Below are 27323 nucleotides of genomic sequence, written 5' to 3' on the forward strand. Positions count from 1 at the left end.
AGCTCCAGTCAGACAATCCAGCTCACTGATTAGCTTCCGTTTCTGTTAAAGGACCAGATAGGAGTCATTACCAAGTAAGAGTACTAAATGTGACCATTTAATACTCCTATTTAGAAAAATCAACAAACCAACAGACCTGTGACCAGAAAGTGTAAAAATGGCAGACTTTTTCTTATCCCAATCATTGACCCATGAAATGGCCTTATCTAAAAATTATAGCAAATTATTTAAGTGCTTGGTCATGTTCATTTTTCTACATTTAAAAAATCTCTGCTGGTACTCTTCAAGAGGACGTTTTAAAACGTTTTAACACATTTTGCCTGCTTGTTTTCCGATTGCTGAATTTTTTTTTAAGATCAGAATTTTTTCTGGTTACTCTTATTTAAACTATTTTCCTTGGAAGCAATACAATTATCTCATTGGCTGACTCTCAGCAGGAAAAACACATATTCATAGAATGCATTGTATAATACAGCAAGGAAAGAGGAAACATTTTTCCTAACTTTCCAAACTCTGTGATAGTGATGTATATATATTACTACTCTGTAATTACCAGTTCATATGGGACTAATTCTCCCAAAACAAGGAATAATTCTGCACAGCAAAACTAGAAGGACTGACACTCTGTGTGCAATAACCATTTTAATGTACTATACAGACACGTACTGTAGTTCTGTTCGGTAAACAGAAATCAATGAACTTGCTTTTGGTGTCACTAGGCGGGGACAAAAAAGTGTGTTAAGTTCTCCATACATTCTGTATGGAGTTTTGTATAATGCTGTGAAGAATACTGGTTATTAATCACATTTGGTGGCATTTCATTAAATTTTTCATGGTTACAAATTCACTGCCCCAAATCATTATTCAATACAGTAGCTTGTTGAAATCTAAAACATTTTGGATATCTGTAAATACTACTCAGTCCCACAGGGTGAGCTAAGTTTTTGTTATTTATGTTGAGTTGCATCTTTAGGTAAAGAATCTGACCAGATTATTAAGTAGAAAATATGTCATCTTTATATTGACTATGTAGCTCAACATTATTATATGATAGTGTCACTTAACAGTGTGTAGATCATGTGCCATGCAGTGTTTAGAAGAGAGACTTTGAGTAAACGTGGCCACTATAAAAGACCTGGAAATGCAAATAATGTCACAGCTGCTAAACCAGCCTTCAGTCCGAATAAAATAAAGTTGGTTTTAGGTCAGCCTATAGATTGCAAATTCCAGGCATCATTATCAGTAATTCTTGACTTCTTGAATAGGTCCAACACCTATTTATATATAAAGTATCTGACATGTATTTAGACTTTATACAAACCAACCTAGTTAAAACAGTGAAAGTATTATTTGATTAATCTTTGGTCCATAGACAAGTTTCCTAGAAGAATGAATAATGTGAATAGCACACATTGTAGTATTTTCAATACTGCATGTGTTGTCCTTGTCCTCCAGGCAAGATGTGTATTCCATTGCTTCAGCCCACAATCTGCAGTTTGAAGAGGATGCATGCAGCAGTAGTGAATCAGTGAATGCACCATGAGGGAAACAGGAGAGAGAGATGACAAAGTGATCACATATACCAGATAGGCTACATCTTCTGTTCTGGGGAGCCCCATCTAAAATAACCCATTTATAAAGATTGGGGAGACTTTGTGATCAATTAATCAAGTAATTTGTTCTACTTTAGAAACTGGTGATTTAGCAGTTACCTATGAAACCCTGGACTGTGGTAACACAGCAGCAGGACATATAAACTCACAAATGCACAACATATTTTAGTAATTTCTCAGTATTAGTCTAAATCAGGGGTTTCCTACCTTGGTCTTGTCTGTTAGGATTGTCGACAATAGAAGTAGGTAAAAGAGTTAGAATAAACCTATTGTTCCTTTGTCGACAGCAGAGTCTGTTAAACACCAGAGACCAAGGTTTATTAGCATTTTTTAATTTGTTAGCTATACCATGTGCATATGATGAAATTGTATTACATTATGTACCTGTAAATACTGTATATTGTATATCTGTTTGCCTGGTAAGGAACACAGAACTCTAGAAGAAAACAGAAAACTATGCTACGTACACTGTACTACAAAAACTAGGAAGCATTTTTAATTAATAAGAAATGCAAACCTGGGCTTTCAATGTAAGTGAGCATTTGCAATGCATAAATAAAGCTTCCAACTGGCTTTTTCATTTATTACACAGCAAACATTTGTGTGGCAAAAAAAAGGTAAGGAAATTTCCTTTTGATTAGAAAGACCACAGTTACATTTATGTCTATGCAGAATAACTGTCTAGAAAGCCTATAAGGCGAAAATTTGTCTTGGGCAAAATTGCTGTCAGAGGTTTACAAGCGAAATTTTGGCCGAATATACGGCATACAGAATACTACTTGTAAAACAACAACAACAACAACAACAACAACAACGATTTAATTAAGAAAATGATCTTTGTGATAATATCATATAAAAAACGATTACAGAAAATTTCCTGCAGAGATAAGCAAGTACTGTAAAAGCTTGATTACCTCACAATTAGGTTATTTAGGTAATTGCATGTTACATGCAGGCATTAAAAACGAACTCAATTCAGTAGAGCTCGGATTTTGATCAAGAAATTCGGTTCAATTAGAGAATAATTCAACGTTCGAAAGTAAAAACTAACATCGTTTCGGTTTGGGGGATTTTTTTTCGTCAGGTGTGTAAAGTAAGAGAGCAACATAGCTAGAATAAAAGGGGCGGGGAAAGCAGTAGAAATTTCACAAGAATGGCTGGAGATGAAAGGGAACCATGAGAGAAATTCCCAAGGGTAGCATGAAAGTCAACGATCAGTGTTATACATCAGCCTAATAGATAATCCGCCAAGCATTTTTCATGCTGGTGGTACGACTGTATCACGTAGAGCTTGTGGAATTTCTTCGCCATGCGCATAGCTTAGTTACGGCTTTTTTAGACGGAAACGTTCCTCCAAGCCTTCAAACTATCAAACGGGACTGAGAGCAGAGTCTCCTGTTTACAGTATGTTAAAAGGATACAGACTGCTTGTGAAATTGGAAACTTTCGGAAGCTTTGATCTTTGAGGTTACCGAGTCATTGTTGATGTCCACGTAACCTAACAAATAACAACCAAGCCGCGATCGTACAAAAGCACATATTGACAGACTTTTGGATTTTATATTTATGTGGAGTTAAGCGCAATGGGAATGTTGATGAATTGTAAACCTTTGTTTATCACACTTGCAGGTAAGACTACAGTCAAGTTGATTTGAAAATAATCTAATGTATTATAAACTATGAAATTTTATGATATTCTGTGGTCTCAAAATAATTTTAATTATTCTGCGTGACATTGGCTATGTTAGTCTGTATTTACTTTGAGTTTGAAGTAAGCCGATATTTAGCCGATATTTAGTCCTTATTAATATTTCCGAAGTGCGTAAATGAAATCGGTAGTACACAATGAGAACTTTGCGTAGTGATAGTAAGAAAAGTGAACTCTACGTACGTTTGTGTTGCAACTTTCTTTACCGTGCTTACTAATGTGCCGGAAAATAATGAACTACTACATGTACATGATACGCAGAGTATCACCAGTTTATTTCTAAAAATAGAAAGCGAGCTGGAACCAGGCGGTTGTGGTAAGGTCAGCCTGGGAAATCGGTGGCCTCTGGTCTGGTCTGATGCACTTACTACATCAAAAACCGAGATATTTTTATTCCAAAGCAAAGCGGCATTATTTTTGCCATGTAATTGTGTTTTTATAGAGGAGCTCCTGGGTAATTTAAATATCACAAACCATTAACACACTAGCGTCCAAAGCAGTAAACATACAAAACGATTGTTAATGGTTAATTCATCTATGAATAGATGTTGCCTTGACAGCGTCTCACCTTTCTTAGCAAAGGTATGGTCCTAAAAACGTATTGTTCTTTTGGAAATTAAACCAGTCCATCTGTTGGATGGAGATGTGTATGGACCTATCCTTTTTCATCTGGAAATTAACTACTGTACACATGTATGGTTAACATGTAAGAAATGTATTAGTACTTTAGCACTGAAACACAGCTTGTTGATTGTAAGTACATGTCTAATTCATGCGTAATACATGCCTTATTAGGGAAATGTAGATTATATATTATTTATTAGTGACAGCAAGTAATCCATTTCTAGCAAGGCATTATATTCTAGTTGTCCATCATTTAAATGCTAATATGTCACTCATAACAAGCTAACACTTTTCATCCCCAAAGTCTAAATTGTTACTGGTCCTTTTTAATAGTGGCGTATTAGAATTTGGAATTGTGTCCTTTAAAAACACCTTGCATGGTTGCTTCAACTAGGAATTCTGAGATGAATAGTGGCCACTTTGAAGGAAAGATTCACGCTGCAATAAGATGTATGGAACTGCTTTCTGTCTTTGCAAATAATTGTATTTATCATTTGCATATCATCAGTTGTATATATTGCTATAGGAGAGTGTATGCAATGCAATGTAAGGGGCTCTCTGGCATAGCTTTTGGACTTGCAGTAGTTGGATACATAGATTCCTACTGTATATATATTTAACTAGTTATTTAGTCTTGCACCCTTCTTCTATTCAATAATGAGGGAATAGCAATTTCTTCACCAAAGGAACTGATGGCACTGACTGTGTTAAAGAAATGGTTTACACACCATACTTTTTTCTTTCAACTTGCAGACTTGACAAAGACCATAAACCTGTGTCAAAATAACAATCATAAAATTGATTTTATGTAAAAACAATTACCTGGAACTATACATTGTGCAGGGCCTATAATAGATAATGTCTGAATTATTCTCATTTTGTATATGAAGTTATGTGGGATCATCATGAATTATCTATTTTTGGGACATGCTCCCTTTTAGATCTGCAGTTACTGTGCTTCAACAGTAGTATGGTTATCACCAACCGTTTGATTATTTAAGGTATGTTCTGTACTAACTATAACTAGATGACTCACTAATTTAGAAGTATATTTGCTTTATATACATTATGTATTGTCATTGCTGACAGCAAATGAGAACCATACACCCTAATGAGGTTTTGTGACTATAAAAAGGGTAGTTCACCTGTGCAATAAAAACTAAAAATGTTCCTTGTTAATTGTTTGGCTGATATGAAAAAAGATTTAATCAACTTTAAGCTGACCTTCGGTTCAACCCGTGTGCCTACCTGTAATTGAAATTTACAACTACTGTATTATTTCCAGTCAAAGCAAGAAACAAAGTGCTGCACCTGTTTGCAGTGGTTTAAAGTTGCTTTCCTATTTGTGTTAAATGTTTCCAGTACTTTTGTTTGTGTTCGTAAGGTTTGGCCTTATGCAAATATGCACATGCTGATTCGAATGTGACCAAGGAGCCTGAGAGTGAAGTGGTATCCTGTGGTCACCATGGGAACAAGACCTGCACAGGTGAATATGATTTTTGATATTTCACTCTTTACTTGAAAGCTAATGTTTGTGACCCTTGTGTTCCCAATTAAGATCCACCAACTAATAATATAGTTAAGAATGCTGCATGTTGTTTTTATTTCCTTGCTTTTGGAGTAATCCTGAGAAATACCCCAACACCAACTTTCATACAATCTGTTCATAACTGTATTGGAGCAAAACACTCAAGTGATTTAATATTAAGAGTTGTTCGTGAATAACGATAAAAATACAAAGATGAAGGTTAAAACATTTTTTACATTATAGTAAGACAGTACAAGTAAGTTTTGTGTCTAAGCTAAGAAAACAATACCTTCATAAATCTACAAGTGCAGGTTGCCCCAGAAAAATTCAATACTTTTTTGGTGACACTTTTGCTGCATAATGGCTTTATAGTCCCTTCACAACTGCAACACAAGACATTATAATCACATGCATAATTCTTTATGGGGACATACGCAAATGATTATTGTGCAAATATATGGCACAGACATATGCACCATACTAAATGTGTACATAATAAATACTAAAAGGGTTATTTGACTCCTAAGAGAGAGTTGAAATTACTATCAAAATAAAACTAGAACTGTGAATGTGAGCTTAAGTGTTCCTTTTACTATGGCTTTTATACCACTCATATAACATTTTTGTTCTCTTCATTAAACATTTCACATATTAAGAATGCACAGATGCATGATCACATCAAGGCATCTTTTATCTTTGTATGCAATATACACAAGGGATTTACTGGGATATAGAGTACTTGTGTTTGTGGTTACATTAGACTTAGTGTGCTTGCCAAATTACAGTATCTATCCCTTCCTTGATCTGTAATTGGAATAAGGGTTCCCATAGAATTGCACCTTTTTCATGTTTAATGACAGAAAGGTGAAATCACAAAGGTGCTGAGTCCCTTATTCCATTTATTATTAGGCAGCTGAGAATCTTTGGACCTCTTTCAGTTTTCTTTTGAAAAATGATACGGCTGCTTTTCAGTGTTCTTTTCAACCTCACTTGTTGTCTGCTTTGAATTATGAGCACCGACATAAGGTTAGTAGGCTATTTCTTTCTTTGTGCCTTGTAATTTCCTTCTTTAAATTAATAGTAGATGGGTACGTGAATGTTATTATAGACATTTTACACATAAATAGAATAAAAACAGGTTCCGAAGGTGTTCTGCATGTAATTTAATTATTGCCTTTGTCCTTGACATTTATGTTACACCTTTTTGTGATCCTTTCCAGTGAAGATCTAGTACAACGTGGAATATCACTTTTCAGTAATAAAGTTGGAATTAATACCTTTCCTTACTGTAGCTGTTGAGCCAATAAACACCTGTGGCATGCTCTTATTATTGGTTTACAAGATGTATCAATTTCTTGAATGTTAAGAAAACAGAATTTTTATAAAAAATATTATTTATGTTCATCACTCCTGCCCATTATGGAACATTTAAACTCATGATTAATAAACTGTCCTGTCTAAGGATGGGTGAGGATTATGCATACTTCCTTTCAGAACATCCACTCCATCTTTTGTATTCAGCCTCACAGTGCTTATAACGGAGTTAGCACATTTTAATGGAGTGGCCCAGCTCTCCTTGCCAGTATTGCAAGTTATGTGCCCTGCAAGCTTAGGTTGCTGTTACGTATAAAGCCAAGACTTCCATGAATGATCAAGCCTTCTTGGCTGTAGCAGTGCCAATTATGCATTATCCTTCGAAGAAACTCAATCACAGTTGGCTAAGGACCCCTACAGTCAAATTGATAATACTGTAGCTGTAGGGGAAAATTCCAAGCACTTTTACTGACTAAGCAGCTTGATCCTTTAAATGTGACACAAGTTTCATGTTTTCTATTACAGTGTCATAAATCATATGGTCAACATAATACGTACTAGACAGGTAATATTTATAAAAGTGAAAGCATTGCAAAGACCAATTAAGTTACAATTTATTACCTTTTATCAGTGAAGCACCATGGGATCCCCAGTTTGTATGTTGAATAATTTATGACATCATGCCATGGTACTCAGCTAAGAATTTATGTTCATGAGACTTGTAGAAAGTATACAGTATGTTGTGTTATGTCTGTGGAAGACATCTGATGTTGATTTAGTTTACTAGTTTTAACTCTGAGGAATGAATCTTTCCACTTTACCAAGTATAACTAGTAGAGAAATTAAATGCTTCCCAAGGTCTAATCCTAGACAGGAAGTTTAGGACTTGAGGGCCTGCATTAGATTGGTGGTTTTCTGTCTTGAGTAGAAATGATGCCAAATTTGTTTGACACCCTCCAGGTTTTGTACTTTTTTTGATGTTGTACGTCCAGATAAACAGTAGCTTTTGCTTAGCTGTCAAACCTACTATGGTAGTATTACTGTTTTACTGTATAAACAGTACATTCCATCACCGAGTCAGGCTCTAGGAACACGTTTAAATCCATCGGTGAGACAGTTAGGTCTTGTTTTATGAGTTGAAGTTTTGTTTTAAAAAGATTACATGGGCTATTAGAAGCAAGCTTCTGTAAGCCCACAAAATCAATATGGCTATGTGTTGTCAGTCAACATGGGAAGGTCACTTCCTCTTTATGTCCTAAATACATGACTGATTGTAGCGACCAAGATTTCTCAGTGTGCAATGGCAATAAGTTCTTTTCCATTTTCAATATAGTGGCTGTACTGCTGCTTATACTGATACCTCCACCCCTAGATTTCTTTACCATACAGGTGTCGTTATTCTTTTTACTACTTAACAAAATAAACATCTCAATTATTCAGTCTCATTAATGGCAACATTTACATCCTTAGATATGGCACTTCAATGTACTGCATAGAGAAAGCTTGGGTATTAAGAACATGAATATCTAAATGTTTCATAAACTGTGGTCACAATTATTTTCATTATCCATGTAAGAAATTTTAAAATGCTTTGAACTGTTTACAGTTGACACTTCATGTCAGGTTTTCATAGTACATTATATAGTGTGAGATCTTTCTGTAAAATATTAGGGGATATAATTTATCTGTGTTCATTATCCCATGGCCAGCAGAGGAATCCTACTCTGTTGGTCCCCTAAGCAAGGCCCTTAACCCCAGCTGCTCCAGGGGTGCCGTATAAATGGCTGACCCTGCGCTATGACCCCAAGCTTCTCTCTCCCAGCATGTGTGTCTCATGGAGAGCAAGCTGGGGTATGCAAAAAAGACGAATTCCTAATGCAAGAAATTATATATGGCCAATAAATGATCTTCTCTTATCTAGAAATGCATGCGACTGTGCATCTAACAAAATTTGAAACGTTTACTTTTTCTATGTAACTGTAACTTACATCATTTCTGCATGCTGTGCATGTTGCTTTAGGTAATGTACCAAATATAAAGAATGCTAAAGTTTGTGTTGTAAATGTTGTACCTTGTATATACAAACATTTTTAAATGGAAACCATTAATGAACGTAGCCTTGTTGTCCTGTGAGGAAAGCTGTGAGGGCCTGTTCTTTTCAGAGGCTCTTATGAAGAAAAAGCATTATCCAGTGACAGCATTCAGAAGTGTAATCGGATTGAACTGCATTTATTGATTTTAGTGTATAAGAATGAGTAAGAGAGTTGACTGAGCACGGGTGATTTATTCTTTATTGAATGTCAAGCCTAGTGAAAATCTAGAAAAATAAAACTCAGAAAGGAGCCTCTCTGTCAGTTGTACCCCACTAATTAATACAAATGCATCTTTGTGCCTGAGGTACAGTATGCTGAGGCTTGACTAAGACTTGAAGTCATGAAGTAATTTTCTAATCTGCCAAGGTTATGATGGGCTACGGTATGGGAGACTAAAAGATACAAGCACAAGTGAATGAATTTTGCTACATGTTACCCATTACATTCTGTAAGGGATTTCCTTGCTGTTGCCCTGGCATCTTTCAAAATAAGGCTGAATGGAACTGTCCGACTGCAGAACTACTAAGAATCAAGTTTGAACCTGGACCGCATAACTTTCTGGCATACAGTATGTAAGATTTGTTGTATTCTAATATTAGATAATGTGCTATTTTTAATATGCCTGAATCAGACAACCACTACATTAAGGTTCGTTTGTGTATTACATATGTTAACATTAAAACAAAGGTCATAAAAGAGTAACGTTATCTCCTCTTTTGTAAATAGCTGTCACCAAGGTTGAAAAATGGAGTGGGCACTTCTCTAACTGTCCAGAGGAGTACATTGATTACTGTATTAAGGGAAAATGCCGCTTTGTGGTGGACGTGCAGCAGCCTGCCTGCATGTGAGTTTTGCTTTTTAATCATTATGTAAAGAGTTGAACACCTGAAAGCCATTTTAGAGGGTCTGCAGGACTTAATTTTCTGTATTCTGGTCTCAACTGCCAGAAATGCTCAGAGAACATGCAGCATGTAGTCAGGAATCAAAAGGGACTAAGCAGAACACATGCTTTCTTTGTTTTCCTGCTTCAGTGAGAGAGCACTGAGAAGTCACAAACCTAAAAGATAAACCTATATTTATTTACAACACCTAATGCATGACCACAAAAACTGTTGTTTACAAATGATTAACAAAGGTGAGTGAGTCCTTTTGTCTAGATTTTCTACAGTCCTAAGCTTGATTTGGTGGCAAATCCATTCCTATGGAGAACTTTATAAGAAACAAAAGGTACAAACCACAGTTCCCAGAACTGACACAAGGGACATGAAATATTCAACACTTCAAGGCTTCAAACTAAGAGGTTTTCTCAACTTCCTGGTAGCTGTAACATGAAACACAAACTGGAAATGGAAAGGTATTTCTGGATCTCTTTCTTCTGGTGCTGTGCCAAATTGCTTAGAAATACTGTATGAGAGTGCAGTTGCTAAAATATATATTTTTAGCAGTCTTTGGAGGCCTGGCATTCTTAAACTCAACATCTTCAAAGTGCACTTTAACTTGGATGAAATCTACCACAGGTTGCTGGTGGGTGGCATTTACAGGCTGGAACTTATTGATCCGTAGTGTCATACAAATCCTGACATTTCCTGAGACAAAAAATAAGCAGTTTGAGATATAATCATGTGACCATAACATATACTTTAAAATGAAAAGGGAAGTGTCACAATCAAAACAATATGAAACCTGTTGAACGGAAAATTCACAAACATAACTCTTGGTTAACTGGTCACTCTGCATGTGGGTCCCACCTTCCTCGTCTTGTGAGGACAGGGCTGGTCTTCAGGTAAACTGGCTTATCCAAATCTCTAAAGATCTCTATACACAAGAAACTCAAACACATCTAATTCTTGGGTGTAATTATTCCTTGTGAGCCATCAGTAGAAATTGTCATGATACCAGGCACATGTAAATGTAAAGAACATGTCTTTGTTGTCTTCAAACACAGTCATAATGGAACTACTGTATAACACCATTTCATATTTTTTATTTTCAGATGTGAAAGGGGGTATATTGGACACAGATGTGAATTATTAGATTTTTTCTACCAAAAAACGGAGCAAAAGCAAATCATAATTGCCAGTGTGATAGCAGCACTGGTCTTCCTGATACTTCTGATCATTTTTATTTGCTGCTGTGCACAGTAAGTATTCTAGTTTTTTTGTAAAACTTTCCAACACTTAATTGCAATGAAATGCAACTTGCATACAAAATTTGTGTGTCCAGTCACATTTAATTATATTTTTCTATATTTTAGTTTGTGTATAAATGCAACTTAATTTAGTATTAATGAAATGGACAGACTCTTTCATGGAATATGTGCTTGTTCTTGATGATACTGATTAATTATACAGATACTTTATGCATTTCTTTGTTTTATATCCTCATGTTACTTTAAATTTAAAAGAATATTTTGCATAACCACAATCAAAATTGTACGGGTATGAAACAGATGTTGGTGCTCACGTGACAGTGTTTCCCTGAATAACTCCAATAAGCAGTTTGTATCATTAATATAAAGTGTAATTGTAGATACAAGTGTAGTTGTTTAATTTGTCAGCAAACATATTCTGTGCTTCAGCTATTTGAAAGCTTACAAATGTGTGAACCAAGTTGAAATTGTTTACAATCATATTTAATATATTACAACCAAAGTCATTTAACATACATACCAATGCCTAGAAATATTAGTCATCTATTTGTATTAAAATAATACTGTATAGTACTGTAGGTCTCAGTGTTCAACACGTAAACAGCTGGAATAATCCATTTGGGGATGGATGAATGAATGAAATAGCAGAATTCTTGAAACGTATTGCATACTTATTGTCTTTGTCAACGGGCTGGTCAAACTAAAATCTGGAAATTTGTGCTAAGGTGAAGGTTGTAATGTTAGTGATCTGTGTATTACCCTTCAACATGGTTAGGGCAGTATACGGTAGTATAGTGCTGTGTGGGTATTATATAAAACTTATCTCAGAATGAGTATGTAATTGCTGGAACACCTCAATGCTGGTGCAGTTCAATTAAAACTTCAGAAATTTCAAGCCGACTTACAACAAAAGTATTACTAAAGCCAAAAATGATACCCCTTTTGAAGAAAATAATACGTGTTTGTATATTCAATGTTTTTTTTTTAGTGGATATTTCAACCTTCCCAACTGAAGCATAAATAAGCGAAATATTCATGCTGGGAAGGACTTGCTATGTCTGTAAATTGGTAGTTTTAGCAGTAAAAATCCCCATTGAGACTGATAATATGTAAGAGATTTATTTCCTTATGGTCATTTAGAATTTTGCATAAGCAGTATACATTTACAATTCTTTTACTGCATTACACAATGTTAATTTTATCCACCAGAAAGCCTGACAAAAGTATTTTAAAACAAAGACCTTTTGTCTCAAAGATATACATTTAATTATTATATTTTACCAGGTAAATGAGCAGTTGGTCCCTTTTAACTGTTTTCTGGCACTGTTTCAAGTTCACCGACGGTAGTATTTAGGGTGCATTGTTACTGAAACTAGTAATATTAAAGGGGGTTATTATGTATTGTCTTAAATTATAATGTGACAAACCCCAAACAGAGTTCTGTCTGAGGTTACATTTAAAATAATACATTCCAGTAGAATATTTGCATGGAATTAATGTCAGAATTGTTGGTGTCTCTGGGAAATATTCAATTAAATGCCGACAGGTATACAACATTCATTTTCTAATTCAAGAATGGCAGATATTATCTTCCACAAAAGTTTAAGGTAGAAGGGGAAACTCTAGTTACGTAGACGTGGATATTCTATTCCTTTCAGATAAATTGTCTTTGTGTGTTTGGTTCAAGATTGAGACCTCAGGTAGCTCCACAGTCCACTCCCTCTCATTTAAGGACTTCAGGGTATAAAGTAATTCGATTCATGTGGTCTTATTTTTTTCTTTTAAGCAGGAGGAAGTTATGCTTTAAACGGAGAAAGAGGAAAGAAGAAAAAACAGAAGAAATAGAAAAACTGAACACAATTCTGTCTGAAAAGCCAGAAAGCCACAGTGTATCTGTAAATGTGGATCCTTCAGAAACCAACACTGTATGACAAGGTACATTTGTGGTAATTGCATTGGTGTTGATTTGGCTATTTTGGGTGTTTTTGGTCGATATGGCATCCCATGATTGGTTACAGCTGGTCTTTTGTGACCCTTTGCCACTGTGAATTGCTTCGGCTGCCAGCACCCTCCACTACTTGACCTCTTTCTGAATCTGTCCTCGCTGAAGCACATGGATATGACCATTCTTTCATAAGTCTGTCACCTTTGTCACATATCAGTCTGAGTTGTCTTCAGCCATACAAATAATGGAGACTGTGACCTGTGAAATCCAGTTATATCTTAGGAAATTCTGGTATTGTTGAATTTTAACAATATCTCCCATATTAACAATATGTATCCTGCATCTTAGCATTTGTAAAAAACAGTGCTTTACTATTTTCTAAAATTCCCCTATGTCTTTAAAAGCATATAGATTTTCTTTCACTCTCTGCAGTTGAACAAAATAATTTGATACATGTCTTTGACTAAAACTAGGATCCTGTTTTATGAGCCTGCTCCTTTTGGCCTTATTCATCTTGATATGATTTGATTAAGATTAATGCATCTCACATTGTAATATACAGTAGTAACCATATGTAACATCTGCTACACTTGCACTGAGGTGTCCCTCTCCACAAATTACATTGAAAAAACAGATTACAGTGATGGATAATAAAATATTCTTCTCTCCATTCCAGACCTTAAATAGGCTCCGAAAAGCATTCTTGGCATAAAGCCTTTCTGCCAGACAAAATACATAAAATACTTTCAGCAGCAGGTCGTTACTTAGTGCTTAATCAAATTGGTGACATTTAGAACGTTTACAGTAAAGTTCAGTGTGGTCTCTTCAATCGGTTTTATTTTCTTTTATGGTGTAAGCTGAGAAAGTTTCAACAATCACATTATCGGAGGATGTCGTCATTGCAGCTTGCGTGAACATTTCCATTTCTCTGTTTATGGCAGTGTTTGGAGCTGTTCTGTTGCAAAGGTGAAACTAGGACTGTTATATAAAACATTTACTGTGCAGTTTTTCAGTGTAAATTCCTTTCCTCTGTCCACACATAATTTACATTTCAGCTCTCCCATTATTTGTGGTTGTTTCAGCTTTGATTATCTGTAATTTGGAGTTTTTCTAATGGATTGTATAAATAGGCCAGATGTGTTATACTTGGGAGAGGCTCAGTTATAGCACCATATTTCTCTGTCTGATTTCAGGGTTGTTTTGATTACAGGAAATATTAATACAGTCTGACAGTGTTGTTGTACAATGTACTTGTTTTGTAAAGCTGCTTGGTCTATGATTAGCAGATTCAGTTTTGTACCTTTCCTTATTTAAGGATGAAGTTATCCTTTTTTCAGTCTTTTTCTGTGACGATTGCATAAAAGCATGCCCTGCCGATCATTATATTTACTTTCAGCAATTGTTCCTTCTGTTTTTTTTTCCCAGTGGAAAAAATGCTGACATAAAGACGCCTGCTGGCCAGGGTGTCTGCTTTGGAATGTGATCGAACAAGACGTCTAGTTTTGCTATTCTTCTGCAGAGACCCGTCTATATTTTTTGTGATCCCATTTTTGCTTTAACGCAAAAGGATTAACTTTCCTCCATTGGATGACCACTGTGAAACCACTTAAGAGTTTGCATCCATCAGAAACAGTCACAAGGCACTGCTGTGATCTACAATTGATCTTCATTATCTCTGGCTTAAAATGCACTTTAGCCTGTATGGAAAAAAATGAACAAATATCTGGGAATCTGTAAATTCACTCACTTATCTCTTAAGACATTTGGAGTCTTTTCTGTCCATTTTAAATCAATTATTTATTTTTAAGTGCGAGGACATGTTTGCTCACTTTTAATTTATGGCTGAGCTGCCTACAATTTTGAGAACATTTCATTTTCAGAAGTGTGTTGATCTACAGTAGCTCATTGAATTTGTAGTGCTGGGTTTGCTGTTGTACTTTCAATGTACAGAACACAATGACTGAGAGCTCTTGTAGTAAGATACTGGTAATATAAGGGAAGTAGGGTTACTCAGCGAGGTGATATTGTAATAGTCCGGATAATGAGTATGAGGATGAAGATTTATGGTTTACCGATATTTGAAGATATTTGCTATGTTTTCTTTAAAAGTTGCAAACATTAAGGTGTATTTATAACCTTGCTTTTTCTCTGGTATGTATAGTGTGCTTTATATTTTTATGAGTAGTAAAGCTGACTGCGAAAGTGTGTCACTAGTCACTGTTCAATTATGTAGACCACATTCCTTATAACATGAAAACTGCAGTTTTCATATCAAACATAAGAATATGAAGCTTAAATGCATAAGGACCATTGCATGTGTTCTATTAAGATGTTTTCAGTGTCTAACAGATAATTACAACACTGAGGATAGGACATGTTTAATACATAATAGATTAGTTAAATTGTTTATATTTTTAAACTTTTTGCCAAATACAGTAGATACAGTATTTGTAATACTAAAACGTAAATAAATATATAGTCAAAGTAGTGTGTTAAGTCATGCATGTATCTTTGTTACAAAGTTCTTCAGTAACTGACTAGCAGTAAGGATGAACTTTAATCTTTTATTTTCATAAATAGAACATGACTAGAGTTTAAAGCTTTTAACTTAGTGCGTGACTTACAACACTTAAATGATAAATAAAGACCTGAATGAATGCCATGCAATGTGAAAGAATGTGTAAACATTTTTTTTTTAATTTTAGGCTTCTTTTCTCTGTCTTGGGCCCATAAATGTGGCAGAGCAGTTTCAGAAAACCTTTATTATAAAGACAATATCTGAAGGTGACTATTTTAAATAAAATGAATATATTATTTTATCTTTTAGAAGATTCATATAATGTGTTATGCAAGTCCCAGGCTATGGTCTGGACCCATGGTCTCTTTATAAACTTGTAGTCTTGTAATCTATTTGAAGCAAAATGTTATCTTCAAAGACAGTGTACTTTTGGTTGCTCACGATCTCCTTCAAGCCTATACAACAGTGTTCTGCAGTTGGCATTCACAGTATGTGTTCCATGCTCATGTATTTTGTGTAGAATGTTTTTTTGTTGTTGATGTGTACAGTATGTCTAACTTAATCACTTTAATAATGTAAAAACACAAACTGGGAAATTTTAAAAACATTTTACATTATGGGCGCTACAGTATATGTCGTTACCATATGTGATTTCTTAGGTGCCCCTTTCCACAATCGTATCCAATTTCCCTTAATTTAAAATCCATATTTAACTCTTAATTTCTTGTTTTGTATTCACGATGTATATCAAGATTGACATAAGCTGTCTTATCCCCATTTAAAAGCTAGTGTGGTAATGATTATTTTTATACTGTACATTTTGATGTGTTGTTACTTTTCTTGGGGGTTTCTGTTTGTCTTTAGGTTAAATTATTCTTTAAAAAACATGACAGTAACATTTATGCTTTGAAGTAATGCTCATTACAGTTGCAAAAAGTCTGGCATACCACTCACCCATGCCTAAAAGTAACATGATTTGTGCCAATATCAGCTGCAGGGAAAAAAGGTACAGAGTCCAGGAGAAAAACCTTATTATTATTTAGAGTATTTATTATTTATTTAGAGTAACTCATTGCATTAAGCGGTTTAAGAACCAATTTATTTTTTCTTTGGTTAAAATGTTTTGATAATTTACAAAAAAGTTTTTTAGTTTCAACTTACTGGATTTAAGGGACGATGACCTGGTACTGAACATTCATTCTTACCTCCAACAGCTGCAATTCATTATTGTGGAATAACAATCTCATGTTATTTACTGAATATGTGCATGGGGAATCATCCTCAGTTCAGAATTAGGATCCCCCCTAGTCCTATGCTTTTTATACCTTGGCAGAAGTCTAATTTGTAATCTTAACACTATTTTAATCAACTGATCAAGAAAGAGGTTGAATATGGATATTAAAGTATGCTTGAGGAAGTATGTATATGTGTTGAGTATTGCTCTTTTTCAAGAACAAGAAAGTCATTCAACCTTGGTACGCATTACATCTGTGGTTTATATTAATGTTATTTTGAAGTACATTGATACAATAATAAAGTATAAAATACACCAGTGCTAACGAAAAGTCAATTGTATTATTTGCAAAGACTATGTGGACATAGATGACATGTTGTATCACTTCATTATACAACAGCAATCAAAGTGCAGCTCAGTATAAAGTTATCAGCTCACTCTAGAATCACAAACCACACTGAAAACACCACAACTGACAGAACTGTCAGTCAGGCAGTTGCCATAACAACAAGCTATGGATGGAAATTAGTCCTACCTAAACATGCTTCATTCATAATAATTAAGTTCTGGCAATACTACAGGGCTTAGTCTTAGTGATTTTGCACCTGGTCTGGATGACTTTTGGATTATCCTTTGGCTTGTTGGTTGTGCTTGCTCTGGCTTTCAGCTTTTGCTTCCTACTTGGTTCTCTGGTTTTTGGATTCTCTTTCAGCACCTTGATTTTTGAGTTTTCACAGATTCGACCCATGCCTAATTATTTCGACATTGGCCTGTGTTTCTCTCCTTATTCGCTGTGCTCTCCAGTTCTTCATTTACCTGCCATTAGATCCCCGTCTTCATTTTGCAAGTGCTGCACTTCTCGTAAGTACAGTATATTACAAAAGTGTTTTATTTTCACTCATAGTGGTGCAGGGTAAGACTTTGTCTTCTATGACTCCTCAGTAGCATTCATGATTTTTTTAAAGTGAAGCATGTTACAATTATGTAACTACAATAGAAATGGCGAGCATGATCTTTCCAGAGCTGTCTGTTGTTTAATACTTCACCTAATTAAATATGGGCCCTGCATTTGAGTTAGACATAATGTAGAAGCTGAGATGAGTAGGAAGAAATGGGTGTGTTTGATTACTGTGATCAATTTGTAATCGAAAGTGTATAATATAGATACTATATCCTACTTTAAAATACTGTAAACGTTGCTGGTGTCATGGCAGGGAGGTGATACATTTCTAAGGAAGTGTGCAGACCCACCCTTTGCAAGATTTTCGACAGGGAGCAATGTTACATTCGAGTGGTAATTGTCCTTGTAGTTGACTCCTCAGTATTATAAAATGAACATATGGGGAATAGGCAGTGAAAGCAATTTAAACAAGAGTGTAAAGACAAGAGCAAATGTTGCTGGATATCTGCTCAAAGTGTTTTCTGTGTGCACTGTTTAATACTGCATATATGATCTTGAAACAATATAATTTAAAATTCCACTTAATGTATTGAAGGCAGATGGGTAAATACAGTATAACCCCTTTTCAGAAGACGGGGGAAAGCATCGGAGTCCAGGCTACAGAGGTGAGGCACTCATCAGGCTTTTTTTTCAGCTGGAGTTAAGGGACCATACAGTAGCATAAGAGAAAGAAAAGGTTTTCTCTCCTTTTTCTTTTTATGCCTGTTCCCCTGGTACAGCTCTCTTTATAGCCGGATAAAAGAAGTTACAATTCTTATTCTCACACAGCCCCCTCTTCCAGCAGCTGGATGACTTTCCATTCTGTTCTCAAAAACAATTTGTAGCTACCTGCAGTCTACGTATTATGTCAGAACCACAAGGTCATATTGTTTATGCTTAAAATACGTCTTTTGTAAACAACTTTTTACGGATGCAAGACCATCGGTGCTTTGAGTACTGGCATAAGGTTTCAAGTGATATATCTGCAATAATTTTGAGACGATCTTGGTGACTTAACTGGGATCCTTTTATGTAGGTGTTACCTGAAGTCCTGGTGGAATGATGAGAACCCAGTCAGTCTCTGCCCCAGCCCCTTTCTAAATCCTCACATTCCCTGATATCATTTCTCAAAAGCTATATACTGTTTACTCAAATCTCTCTCTTCCCACATTTTGTCAACATTTGCTCTTGTCTTTACACTCTTGTTTAAATTGCTTTCACTGCCTATTCCCCAGATGCTCATTTTATAATGTTAGTTGTGCTTGCTCTGGGTTTCGACTTTTGCTTCCTACTTGGTTCTCTGGATTTTGGATTCTCTTTCAGCACCTTGATTTTTTTAGTTTTAACAGATCCGACCCTTGCCTGTTTATTTTGGCCTTGGCCTGTGTTTCTCTGCTTATTCGCTGTGCTCTCCAGTTCTTCATCTTGCCTCCTGCACCCTTTTCCGACCTGTGCAGCTCTTCCTTGGTCCTCACTCTGCATGGGGCTCCCAGCCTCCTTGTTTTGTGGCCAGGGGACTGGCCCTCAGCCGAGAGAGTGAAATCAAGTTTCACTCTACTTAAATACTCAATGAACATTCTCAAATGCATTTATGTCTTGGTCGTCATTCCTCGTGAACTCAAGTTTAAAAGGACCAACCTATGAAGTGTCTGTTTAGTATTTCCGTTTTGCGTACATTTATACATTCACCGATATTTAAAAACTAATCTGAATTGAAAAGAAATGCAGGTTTTGGGCACGGACGTTCTTAAGTACTGGTTTCTTTGGGACGAATGCATTCTGAAAGGCAGAACACCAAGAGTAGTTGTTCAAAGCTTTTTAATTTTTGAACAAAGAAGCTAGTTAAGCGCCCAGGTACTGCTTATAAACATTTCCTAAAGGGCTCATTGTAAGTTATATCAATGAAGCATAACATTCATTAATCATTTTTGGTCCACACCCTTCATTGCTTTGTGAGTTCCTCATTGTGAGAAAGAGCGCCATATCAGATACCTTTTTCAATACATGAGATCCGGTTTCTACATAAACGTCACTTCATAAAAATGTTTTTGTCTGAGCTATAATTTGACCTCACCTATAAACTTTAGGCTTGTTGAGTCCACAGAAATGAAACTCATAAAACTGCTTTGAAGTACAGTTTATTGCTCTGTCTTTTGGAGATTATGTATTCTTGCCAACGCAACTGGCATCTGTGAACCTCGCTTTCTACCTTGTATCCCATGCAGTGTGTTTTCATCTGCCATTAATAGCTCTACTTGGCTCCATGTCAGTGGCCAGGAACGAGTGGAATCCAGCTATGCTGCAGGAGGCAACACGTGATGAATGGAAGATCACAGCACAGCAAGATCAACAGGGCTATGTTAACTGATCCACAGAGGAGCAAGGCTCTGGGGGAACTTCAGCTCTCAGCAACATAATAGAAGGAAGATTAAAAAATATATGCTGTAAATATAGACACAAATCAAAATTGTATTTAAAAAAGAAAAAAATAATATTGCATGCTGCCCAGAAGTCCAGTGAGATTTGTTTGGATTTTTATTCTCAAACCATTCTGTTTTGTGTTTGTTGGATAGACTCTGGGTTGTTTGGAATACTGTCAGAAATATATCTTGTCATACTACTGTTGCTTCCCTCCTTCCCATGCCCTGGGGCCCTACATCTGCAGAAGGTTCTTTGATTCATCCTTGAAAGTGAATCAACATTTGATCACCAGTTTAAGCATAAGGGCTCCGTATTGCGAAGCCAGGGTGTGAAGTATTTCTTAACATAGAACCATCAGCAAATTAGAGTGGCTCAGCCGAGAACTCTGAGAACTACTTTTTGCACTCAATGAACAAATATACTCATGGGGATGATGAATTGTGCAAGCATTACATTCAGCCATAAGATTTGCATACTAGGGTCAAAGTTTGTCTGCCTACCCATGCCCTTTCGGGTTTTGTTTTCAAGGCCTTAAGCTACTTAAAAAGAAAAACAAAAGAAGCGTAAAGAACGGTTTCTTTAGGTTATTGATAATTACAATATTTAGCATCCCAGTCTATATTCTCACATTTAACATAACGTTTAAGATCGGAAGCAGCAAAGGTATGTTGCCCAGCTTCCGATTAGGGTGTGTCACGTCAGGTTGTGTCAGGTGTAATACAACTTAAAAGTCAAATAGATTACTTGGCTACATTGTACAGGACAATCAGGAACTTATAAAACATATAAAATCAGGGAAGACAGTAAATTGCTATGTAACTGTATAAGTCCAAGGGGGGAGCTATGTATATGAGTGTAGTACATATAATGATATAGAATAATTTAGAATAATGGTTGTCAAGCTAGCACAGTGGTTAGCATTGTAGCCTCACAGTCCTGGGAACCCCGTTTCAGTTCTTGACCTGGGGTGCTATCTGCATGGAGTTTGTAGGTTCTCTCCTTGTCCGCATGGGTTTCCTGCAGGTGCTTCAGTTTCCTCCTACAGTCCAAAGACATATTGCTACTTTATTTGGCTTCTGGAAAAAAAAGACAATTACATCCTGAGGTAGGCTCTGGCTTGCCCCCGCCAGCACTAAATTGGGTGAATTGGTTAGAAAATGGATGGATGGCTAGAAGGATGAATGAAAGGAAATAACATGTAAATTATCCATCTGCTAAGAGGGACATTTAGGTCTAATTGCATACGTGTAATACATGTAAATGATTGCAATACATCCAGTAGCAGTTTTGCTTTTCCTGAGTGATCACTGTGATCACTCTGATTGAACACTTACAGTAATTGGTGTTTTTGATGCAGTTGGAAGGCACTTAAAACACATTCGAAAATGTAACATTTTCTGACTAAAAAAAAAATATTTTTATTATTTTATTTTGCAGGCAATACTGTAAATGTAAATGATAGACAGTCATCTTCAAGTAGAGGAAAGCTGCTCATTTGAAATCTCAACAGTATTTTCCACAAGTGACCCATGTATGCTGAGCAACTTCTCAGATAGTCTTAAGCCAATGGAAACAGCCATTAATTTATCCTTCCCTTAAAGGAGCATTGTTACTAAAATGGACACTAGAGGTTTCTCCCATTAATTTTATGGGTCTGTTGCATGAAATAAAAGGCTGAAATTTCCTTTGCTTCTGGAGGATTTTCTTGATATAGAAAAATGAAAGTCTTCCTAACCCTTGGTCCCCAGGCCACTGAAAATCACATATTTAAAAAGAAGTGGGATCCTTCTTTAAAGGAACTGTCACCTATGTTTTCAGGTATCTTTGAGGACTGAAGGAAATTCAGATTTGTATTCAAAACAGTCTCAACAATGGACTGGCATTCTGCCCAGGGTGTACCCTGCATTGCTCCCATTGCCTGCTGGGATAGGCTGGCTCCTGCATGACCCTGAGTCAAAAGAAGTTTCAATAATTACCTGCGTATGTGCTCACAATTACCAGATCATTAGAAACTGACATATTGTGTGCTAGATAGGAATTATCCAGGGTTCCTGGGTTTGTGATTTCTGATGCAAAATACGCATTTGGCAAGAGCAGTGGTTACTTGTAGACCTTGATATGGGATTACTGCCATCTAGTGACTGTTTTACTTCATAAACCACATACAAAAAAATTAAATACAATATTAGATGGTTTATTGTTGTTACCACTTTTCCGGATGTGTTATGCATTATATTTTTTTTTTAAAAAAGATATTTTCTCATGTTTAAAGCATAAACATGTATTTTTAAAGCTCTGCATCATATTGAAGTTTCATCTCCTCCCTTAGAAAATAAGGAAGGTTGGGCTGATCATTCCTTGAATAATCAACCCTTTCTTGCTGAAGATATTGTCACACCCGGGCTGGGAGCGGCCTACTGCCTGCAGTTGCCATGGGTAACCGCAGCATTCCCACAAGCTCGCACATACCAGCCCAATCCCTGAGGACCAGGTCGGGCCGCCTGTCTGCGTGTCCCTCTCCCTTTCATTTGATGACCTCCACTTAATCACATTTAAGCCTGGTACCTCACTAATGCAGTGCTTTGACATTGAGATACCAGTAGTTCCATTCCCCGTCTGCTTCAGGAATCTGTCTTAGTGAGATGCCGATTCTTCAAAGAGCCACTTTTCTTTCAGCTTCCAAAAACTCCTCGGAGTCAGTGCAGAATTTAGTGCTATTCATGTCAACTGTACCACAGCAAGCTCTCCTGTTGGCCTGCAATCGCCAGGCTTCCAGTCAGCCTCACAGTGCCTGGCTTCCCAGTCCAGTCAGCCTTCTTTTCCTCCAGGCTTTTAGTCAGCTGCACTGCAGCAGGTTCCCCTGTCCATCTTTATTCCCCAGGCTCCCACTCAGCCTCACTGAGCCTGGTTTCCTAGTCAGTCCACCTGCATCAACTTGTCCTGCATTTGGATTTCTACCTGTCAGTCAGGCCTCGGCAGTGTACTCCAGCCTGTCATGGCACAACAGATACAGCTGATTTTATTCTTGTACAGCAACACTGTCGAGTCAGTTGCCAGTCAGCAATTGCACATTGAATTGAAAATGACAAAAATAAAATGAACTAAGATATTGGACAAAGAAAACAAGAACAACAATAACCCCTTTTATTCTCTAGTGGCTTTTTACATCAATTTACAATATTCTGTTTTGTCTGGGGTTCAGCTTCAATTGGTCTTCATATAGAGTGCACCGTCATCATTCATTATTTTAACTGGGATGGGAGATCACTGTGCTATTAGTCTAAAACACTTGTCTCAGTGGCACTTACCCCAGAAAGCCTCCCTTCATGGTACGGGAAAGAAATTACTGGATATCGTCTTTCTACTGGGATTCAACTATATCTCTGCTGAACTGCCCCAGATTAGTGAAGCCTAACATTTCATTTACTTATACATTGGTATACATTTACCCTGCTTCTGGACAAATGGGTAAAAAAAAGAGATATTCTAGTCCTGGGAGATTTACATTAAGGCAGTACCATCGATTCATTAGCAACTTGCTGTAGCAAATGGTGTTGGTAAGCCAGCAGGTGGCACTCTCCCCACTGGGTAGGAGTATGATAATAGGACAGCCTGGTGGCAGGGCGATGCTGCCTCACAACTCCTGACCTTGGGTTTGATGCCAGACTCCAGACATGGGTGCCTTCTGTATAGAGTTGGCATTTTCTTCCTGACCTCATGTTTCCTTCCATCTTCCAAAGACACAATGGCTTGGCAAATTGTCTCTGACTTGTGTTTGTGCCCTAAAGTGAATAGGGACACAAACACAAAAACTTCTATATTTATCTCTTGAAATTCACAATAGTTTAGAAAACATCACAAGTTTACACTGAAAGTTGGAAAGAACTTAACTACAGTATGTAGAAATACAGTATATGATGCAGGTAAATGTTAATTCTGCATATAGAAGTAAAAAGAAAAATGTTGTGGATGCTAGGCTTTTTTTCAGATCTGAAGAAGGATCACATCTGAAAAAAAGTTTTCTTCTTTCTACTTTTTAGCACGGAAAAAACCTACACATTATTACTTTTGAAAACAAGGCTTTTGAAAGGGGAAGATCCTGAAACATCACTAACAGTAAAGGTGCAATAGATAAAACAAAGAGGAAATATTAGGACAAAAAACGTTGGAAAAAAGTTAAGCAAAGGAGTGCCACAAAAAGTGCAGTATTACTGTCAGACAGGTATCTTATTAGCAGGAAATGTAAGGGGTCTGGTTTAATAGCCTTATTTAAGATTAAAGAATGAACAAATCAAATGGCAACTATACTTCCTCTTGGATCACAGCCAGCCCCCACCCTTAATACACAGGCTGTTTGTAGCCAACAAGCTGCCAGGCGGGTGAAGAGCCCACTCTCCCACAAATACAGTAGCTCTTCTTTTGTCATAACTGAGGCTGTGTTAACCTCTGTTCCTACAGAATTTAAAAAGAGCATTCGATTAATTGGTCATTTCAATGAAACTGAAAATATATTGCATTTGTCTTTAACGGATTGAAAATAGAAAGGTCTTTGTCTCTACATTTACATATTTTAAAGTTGTTTTAAATGTTTTCCCAAAACATTTACCAACACTCAAAGCATTTATGTAAGTACCACTGAGGATATCAAAAGTAAAATGAATAATAATAAAAATGATTTCTGGTAATAAGCACATATACATGAAGTCCTATTGCCCTATTATCTAAGTTTTGCAGGTGTTTCAGATGTTTATTTGTTGTTCTGCTTGTTGTGTTGCATGATTCTTACATTTCTTTCTTCAGCAAACATACGTTTAGACAAATCTTCAGGTCTTGAATGGCAGAATAAAAAACTAAGTTTGTTGAAAAATGTTCCATATAAAATGTCTATATTAGTTTCTCTATTTCTACCACTTGACACTATTAATATCCTCCACATGACTATGTACATTTATTTATACTGTATAGGGAATTTTAATATGTCAGGACTTATCATAACCTGTTTAATCACCACATCCAAACAGTAAGACTGCAGGCCTTAAATGAAAATAAAAGAATAAAAGAAGCAAAATGAAATAAAGGTTGGTGTGATCTTTTAATTACTAAAATTTGAATACCTGTATTTAATTAAGAACAGAATTACAACAAGATATGGTAGTAGCAAAGTTTTAAAGTTAAAAATTGAAGTGCGGTACTTTTCAAAACCTGCTAGAGAAATCTGCTGGTGCTGAAGCATGAAGGGAAAAAAAGCAAACTTAGTTTTTGTCAGACTAAGCATTTCTGTGACTGAGAAAAAGGAAAGCTGGAGTGAGTTTGCTTCATAAAAAGGAAGTCCTCCAGGTTGTCATGTGTGGCATGTTTAATCTTGCGATCATCCTGCACGGCCGGAGGCTGCGAGGTGTGGCAACACACAACGCACACCGAGATATTGGCACCATATGCCTGACTTTCAGTACAAATGAAAGCGGGTACTCGTATCCAAGCCTGCATGATAGCCATTAGCACAATGGACCTGTGGCATTTCAAATATGTAACAGGAAAGCCGTGGGAGGAGTAGACATGATGCACATGATGATGAGGCCAGACAAGTAATTAATATTGATAATTACCTAGGCCACCTTTCTATTCATTTTTGCCTATTATTCTTTGGCTTTAAATCTTTTATCTGGCATTTTAAGCCATTTTGATTGTTTCAGGTATGAAAGTGAGAATAGTTAGAATAAGACCTTTTGTTTTCATATGCGGTGATATTATATTCTTCCAGGCCATAACAAATGCAATAAACTGGAAATGGAAGGAAGAAATGTTGTGATACTTTTTTCAATTCACTTCTGCCACTTCTTCAGACAATCTGGTCAGAACTACTGTATATTTTACGATGTCTCGCTCATCTCACTTGATATTCTGTGCTTCGAAGATTATAACACATGAATGCCTCAATTATAATAGTAAAACCTAGCTAGCTACGATTCATTATGTTTCATGCAATACATCCTTGTAAATGATGCTGGGTATTACATTATGATTTAAAATAGTTGATCTGAAAATAATTGGTAACGTATTTGGAAATCATTAGAGCTCTGTGCAGTGATCACATTATTTAATAATAAGAAAGAGCATTCATATGTTAAAGGCTCAAACTTGTGGAAGTTCTCAATGAGTGAATGAAAAATCATTTCAGCCTTAGCAGTGCCAGATTGTTGTTCAATCTATACACCATACCATGTATTTGACTATCTAAGAGCATTGAAAATAATTAGGGATATAGATCAATAGATTAACTGTTTTTGTTTTAAACTTTAGTTTTTTTGCGGAATATGAAAAGAGGTGGAGTCAGATACATACTGTAGCATTAAGGTCATTTTTTAATGCCATGGAATCAATTTTATTTTCCTATTTGAAATGTAGCCAAAATATTTCAATCATTTATTATTGTTTCAGATGTTTTTATACTAATAGTTCTGTTGACATATGGTAATTAATATTTATCTGCATTCCATTTCTCAGAAGGGCATATTTGGTAATACTGAATCATTCGAGTCTGAATTGATTATTGGCACAAACCATTCACTTTCATATCATTGCCAGCAGCCATATCACCGTGCGACTCACAACTGGCAACCCACTGAAGCTAAGCAGGTGTGAGCCTGGTCAGTACCTGGATGGGAGACCTCTGGGGAAAAACTAAGGTTGCTGCTGGAAGAGGTGTTAGTGGGGCCAGTTAGTGGGATAGTGCTCACCCTGCGGTCCATGTGGGTCCTAATGCCCCAGTGACGGGAATACTATACTGTAAACAGGCGCCGTCTTTCGGATGAGACGTAAAACTGAGGTCCTGACTCTCTGTGGTCATTAAAAATCCCAGGGCGTCTCTCGAAAAGAGTAGGGGTATAACCCCGGCGTCCTGGCCAAATTTCCCATTGGCCCTTACCAATCATGGCCTCCTAATAATCCCCATCTATGAATTGGCTTCATTCCTCTGCTCTCCTCCTCACTGATAGCTGATGTGTGGTGAGCGTTCTGGTGCACTATGACTGCCGTCACATCCGTCAGTAGATACTGCACATTGGTGGTGGTGGAGAGGAGTCCCCATTACCTGTAAAGCACTTTGAGTGGAGTGTCCAGAAAATCGCTATATAAGTGTAAGCAATTATTATTATTATTATTATTATTATTATTATATCACAAACTTTGTATTTGCAGCTTCTCCTTTTTTTCTTGCTTGTCTTTTGAAGCTCTTTG

The 27323-nt window shown here is 36.4% G+C and overlaps 1 protein-coding gene across 2 annotated transcripts; it reads left to right on the top strand.

Moving 5' to 3' along the window:
• Window positions 1–148: 148 nt before the first annotated feature.
• On the top strand, window positions 149–17057 carry btc (betacellulin, epidermal growth factor family member). Of its 2 annotated transcripts, none has more exons than XM_088628866.1 (5): window positions 149–3242; window positions 5330–5431; window positions 9607–9724; window positions 10874–11020; window positions 12819–17057. In XM_088628866.1, the coding sequence occupies exons 1-5, from the start codon at window positions 3197–3199 to the stop codon at window positions 12958–12960; spliced, it is 555 nt and encodes a 184-aa protein (XP_088484992.1). In that variant the 5' UTR covers window positions 149–3196; the 3' UTR covers window positions 12961–17057. The 2 variants fall into 2 exon arrangements, with proteins under 2 accessions (XP_088484992.1, XP_088484991.1); XM_088628865.1 differs by having other exon boundaries at window positions 154–3242; window positions 12816–17057.
• Window positions 17058–27323: the final 10266 nt, after the last annotated feature.

The sequence above is a fragment of the Lepisosteus platostomus genome, chromosome 4 (genome assembly GCF_059453375.1).
Source record: "Lepisosteus platostomus isolate fLepPlt1 chromosome 4, fLepPlt1.hap1, whole genome shotgun sequence".
Taxonomy (NCBI): domain Eukaryota; kingdom Metazoa; phylum Chordata; class Actinopteri; order Semionotiformes; family Lepisosteidae; genus Lepisosteus; species Lepisosteus platostomus.

Excerpts from the sequence above, each read along its gene's own strand:
- btc (XM_088628865.1), top strand. The coding sequence starts at position 3,197 with ATGGGAATGTTGATGAATTGTAAACCTTTGTTTATCACACTTGCAG. Across the intron at positions 3,243-5,329 it reads TTTGTTTATCACACTTGCAG|GTTTGGCCTTATGCAAATAT; the intron begins GTAAGACTACAG and ends TGTGTTCGTAAG. Across the intron at positions 11,021-12,815 it reads TTTATTTGCTGCTGTGCACA|CAGGAGGAAGTTATGCTTTA; the intron begins GTAAGTATTCTA and ends TTTTCTTTTAAG.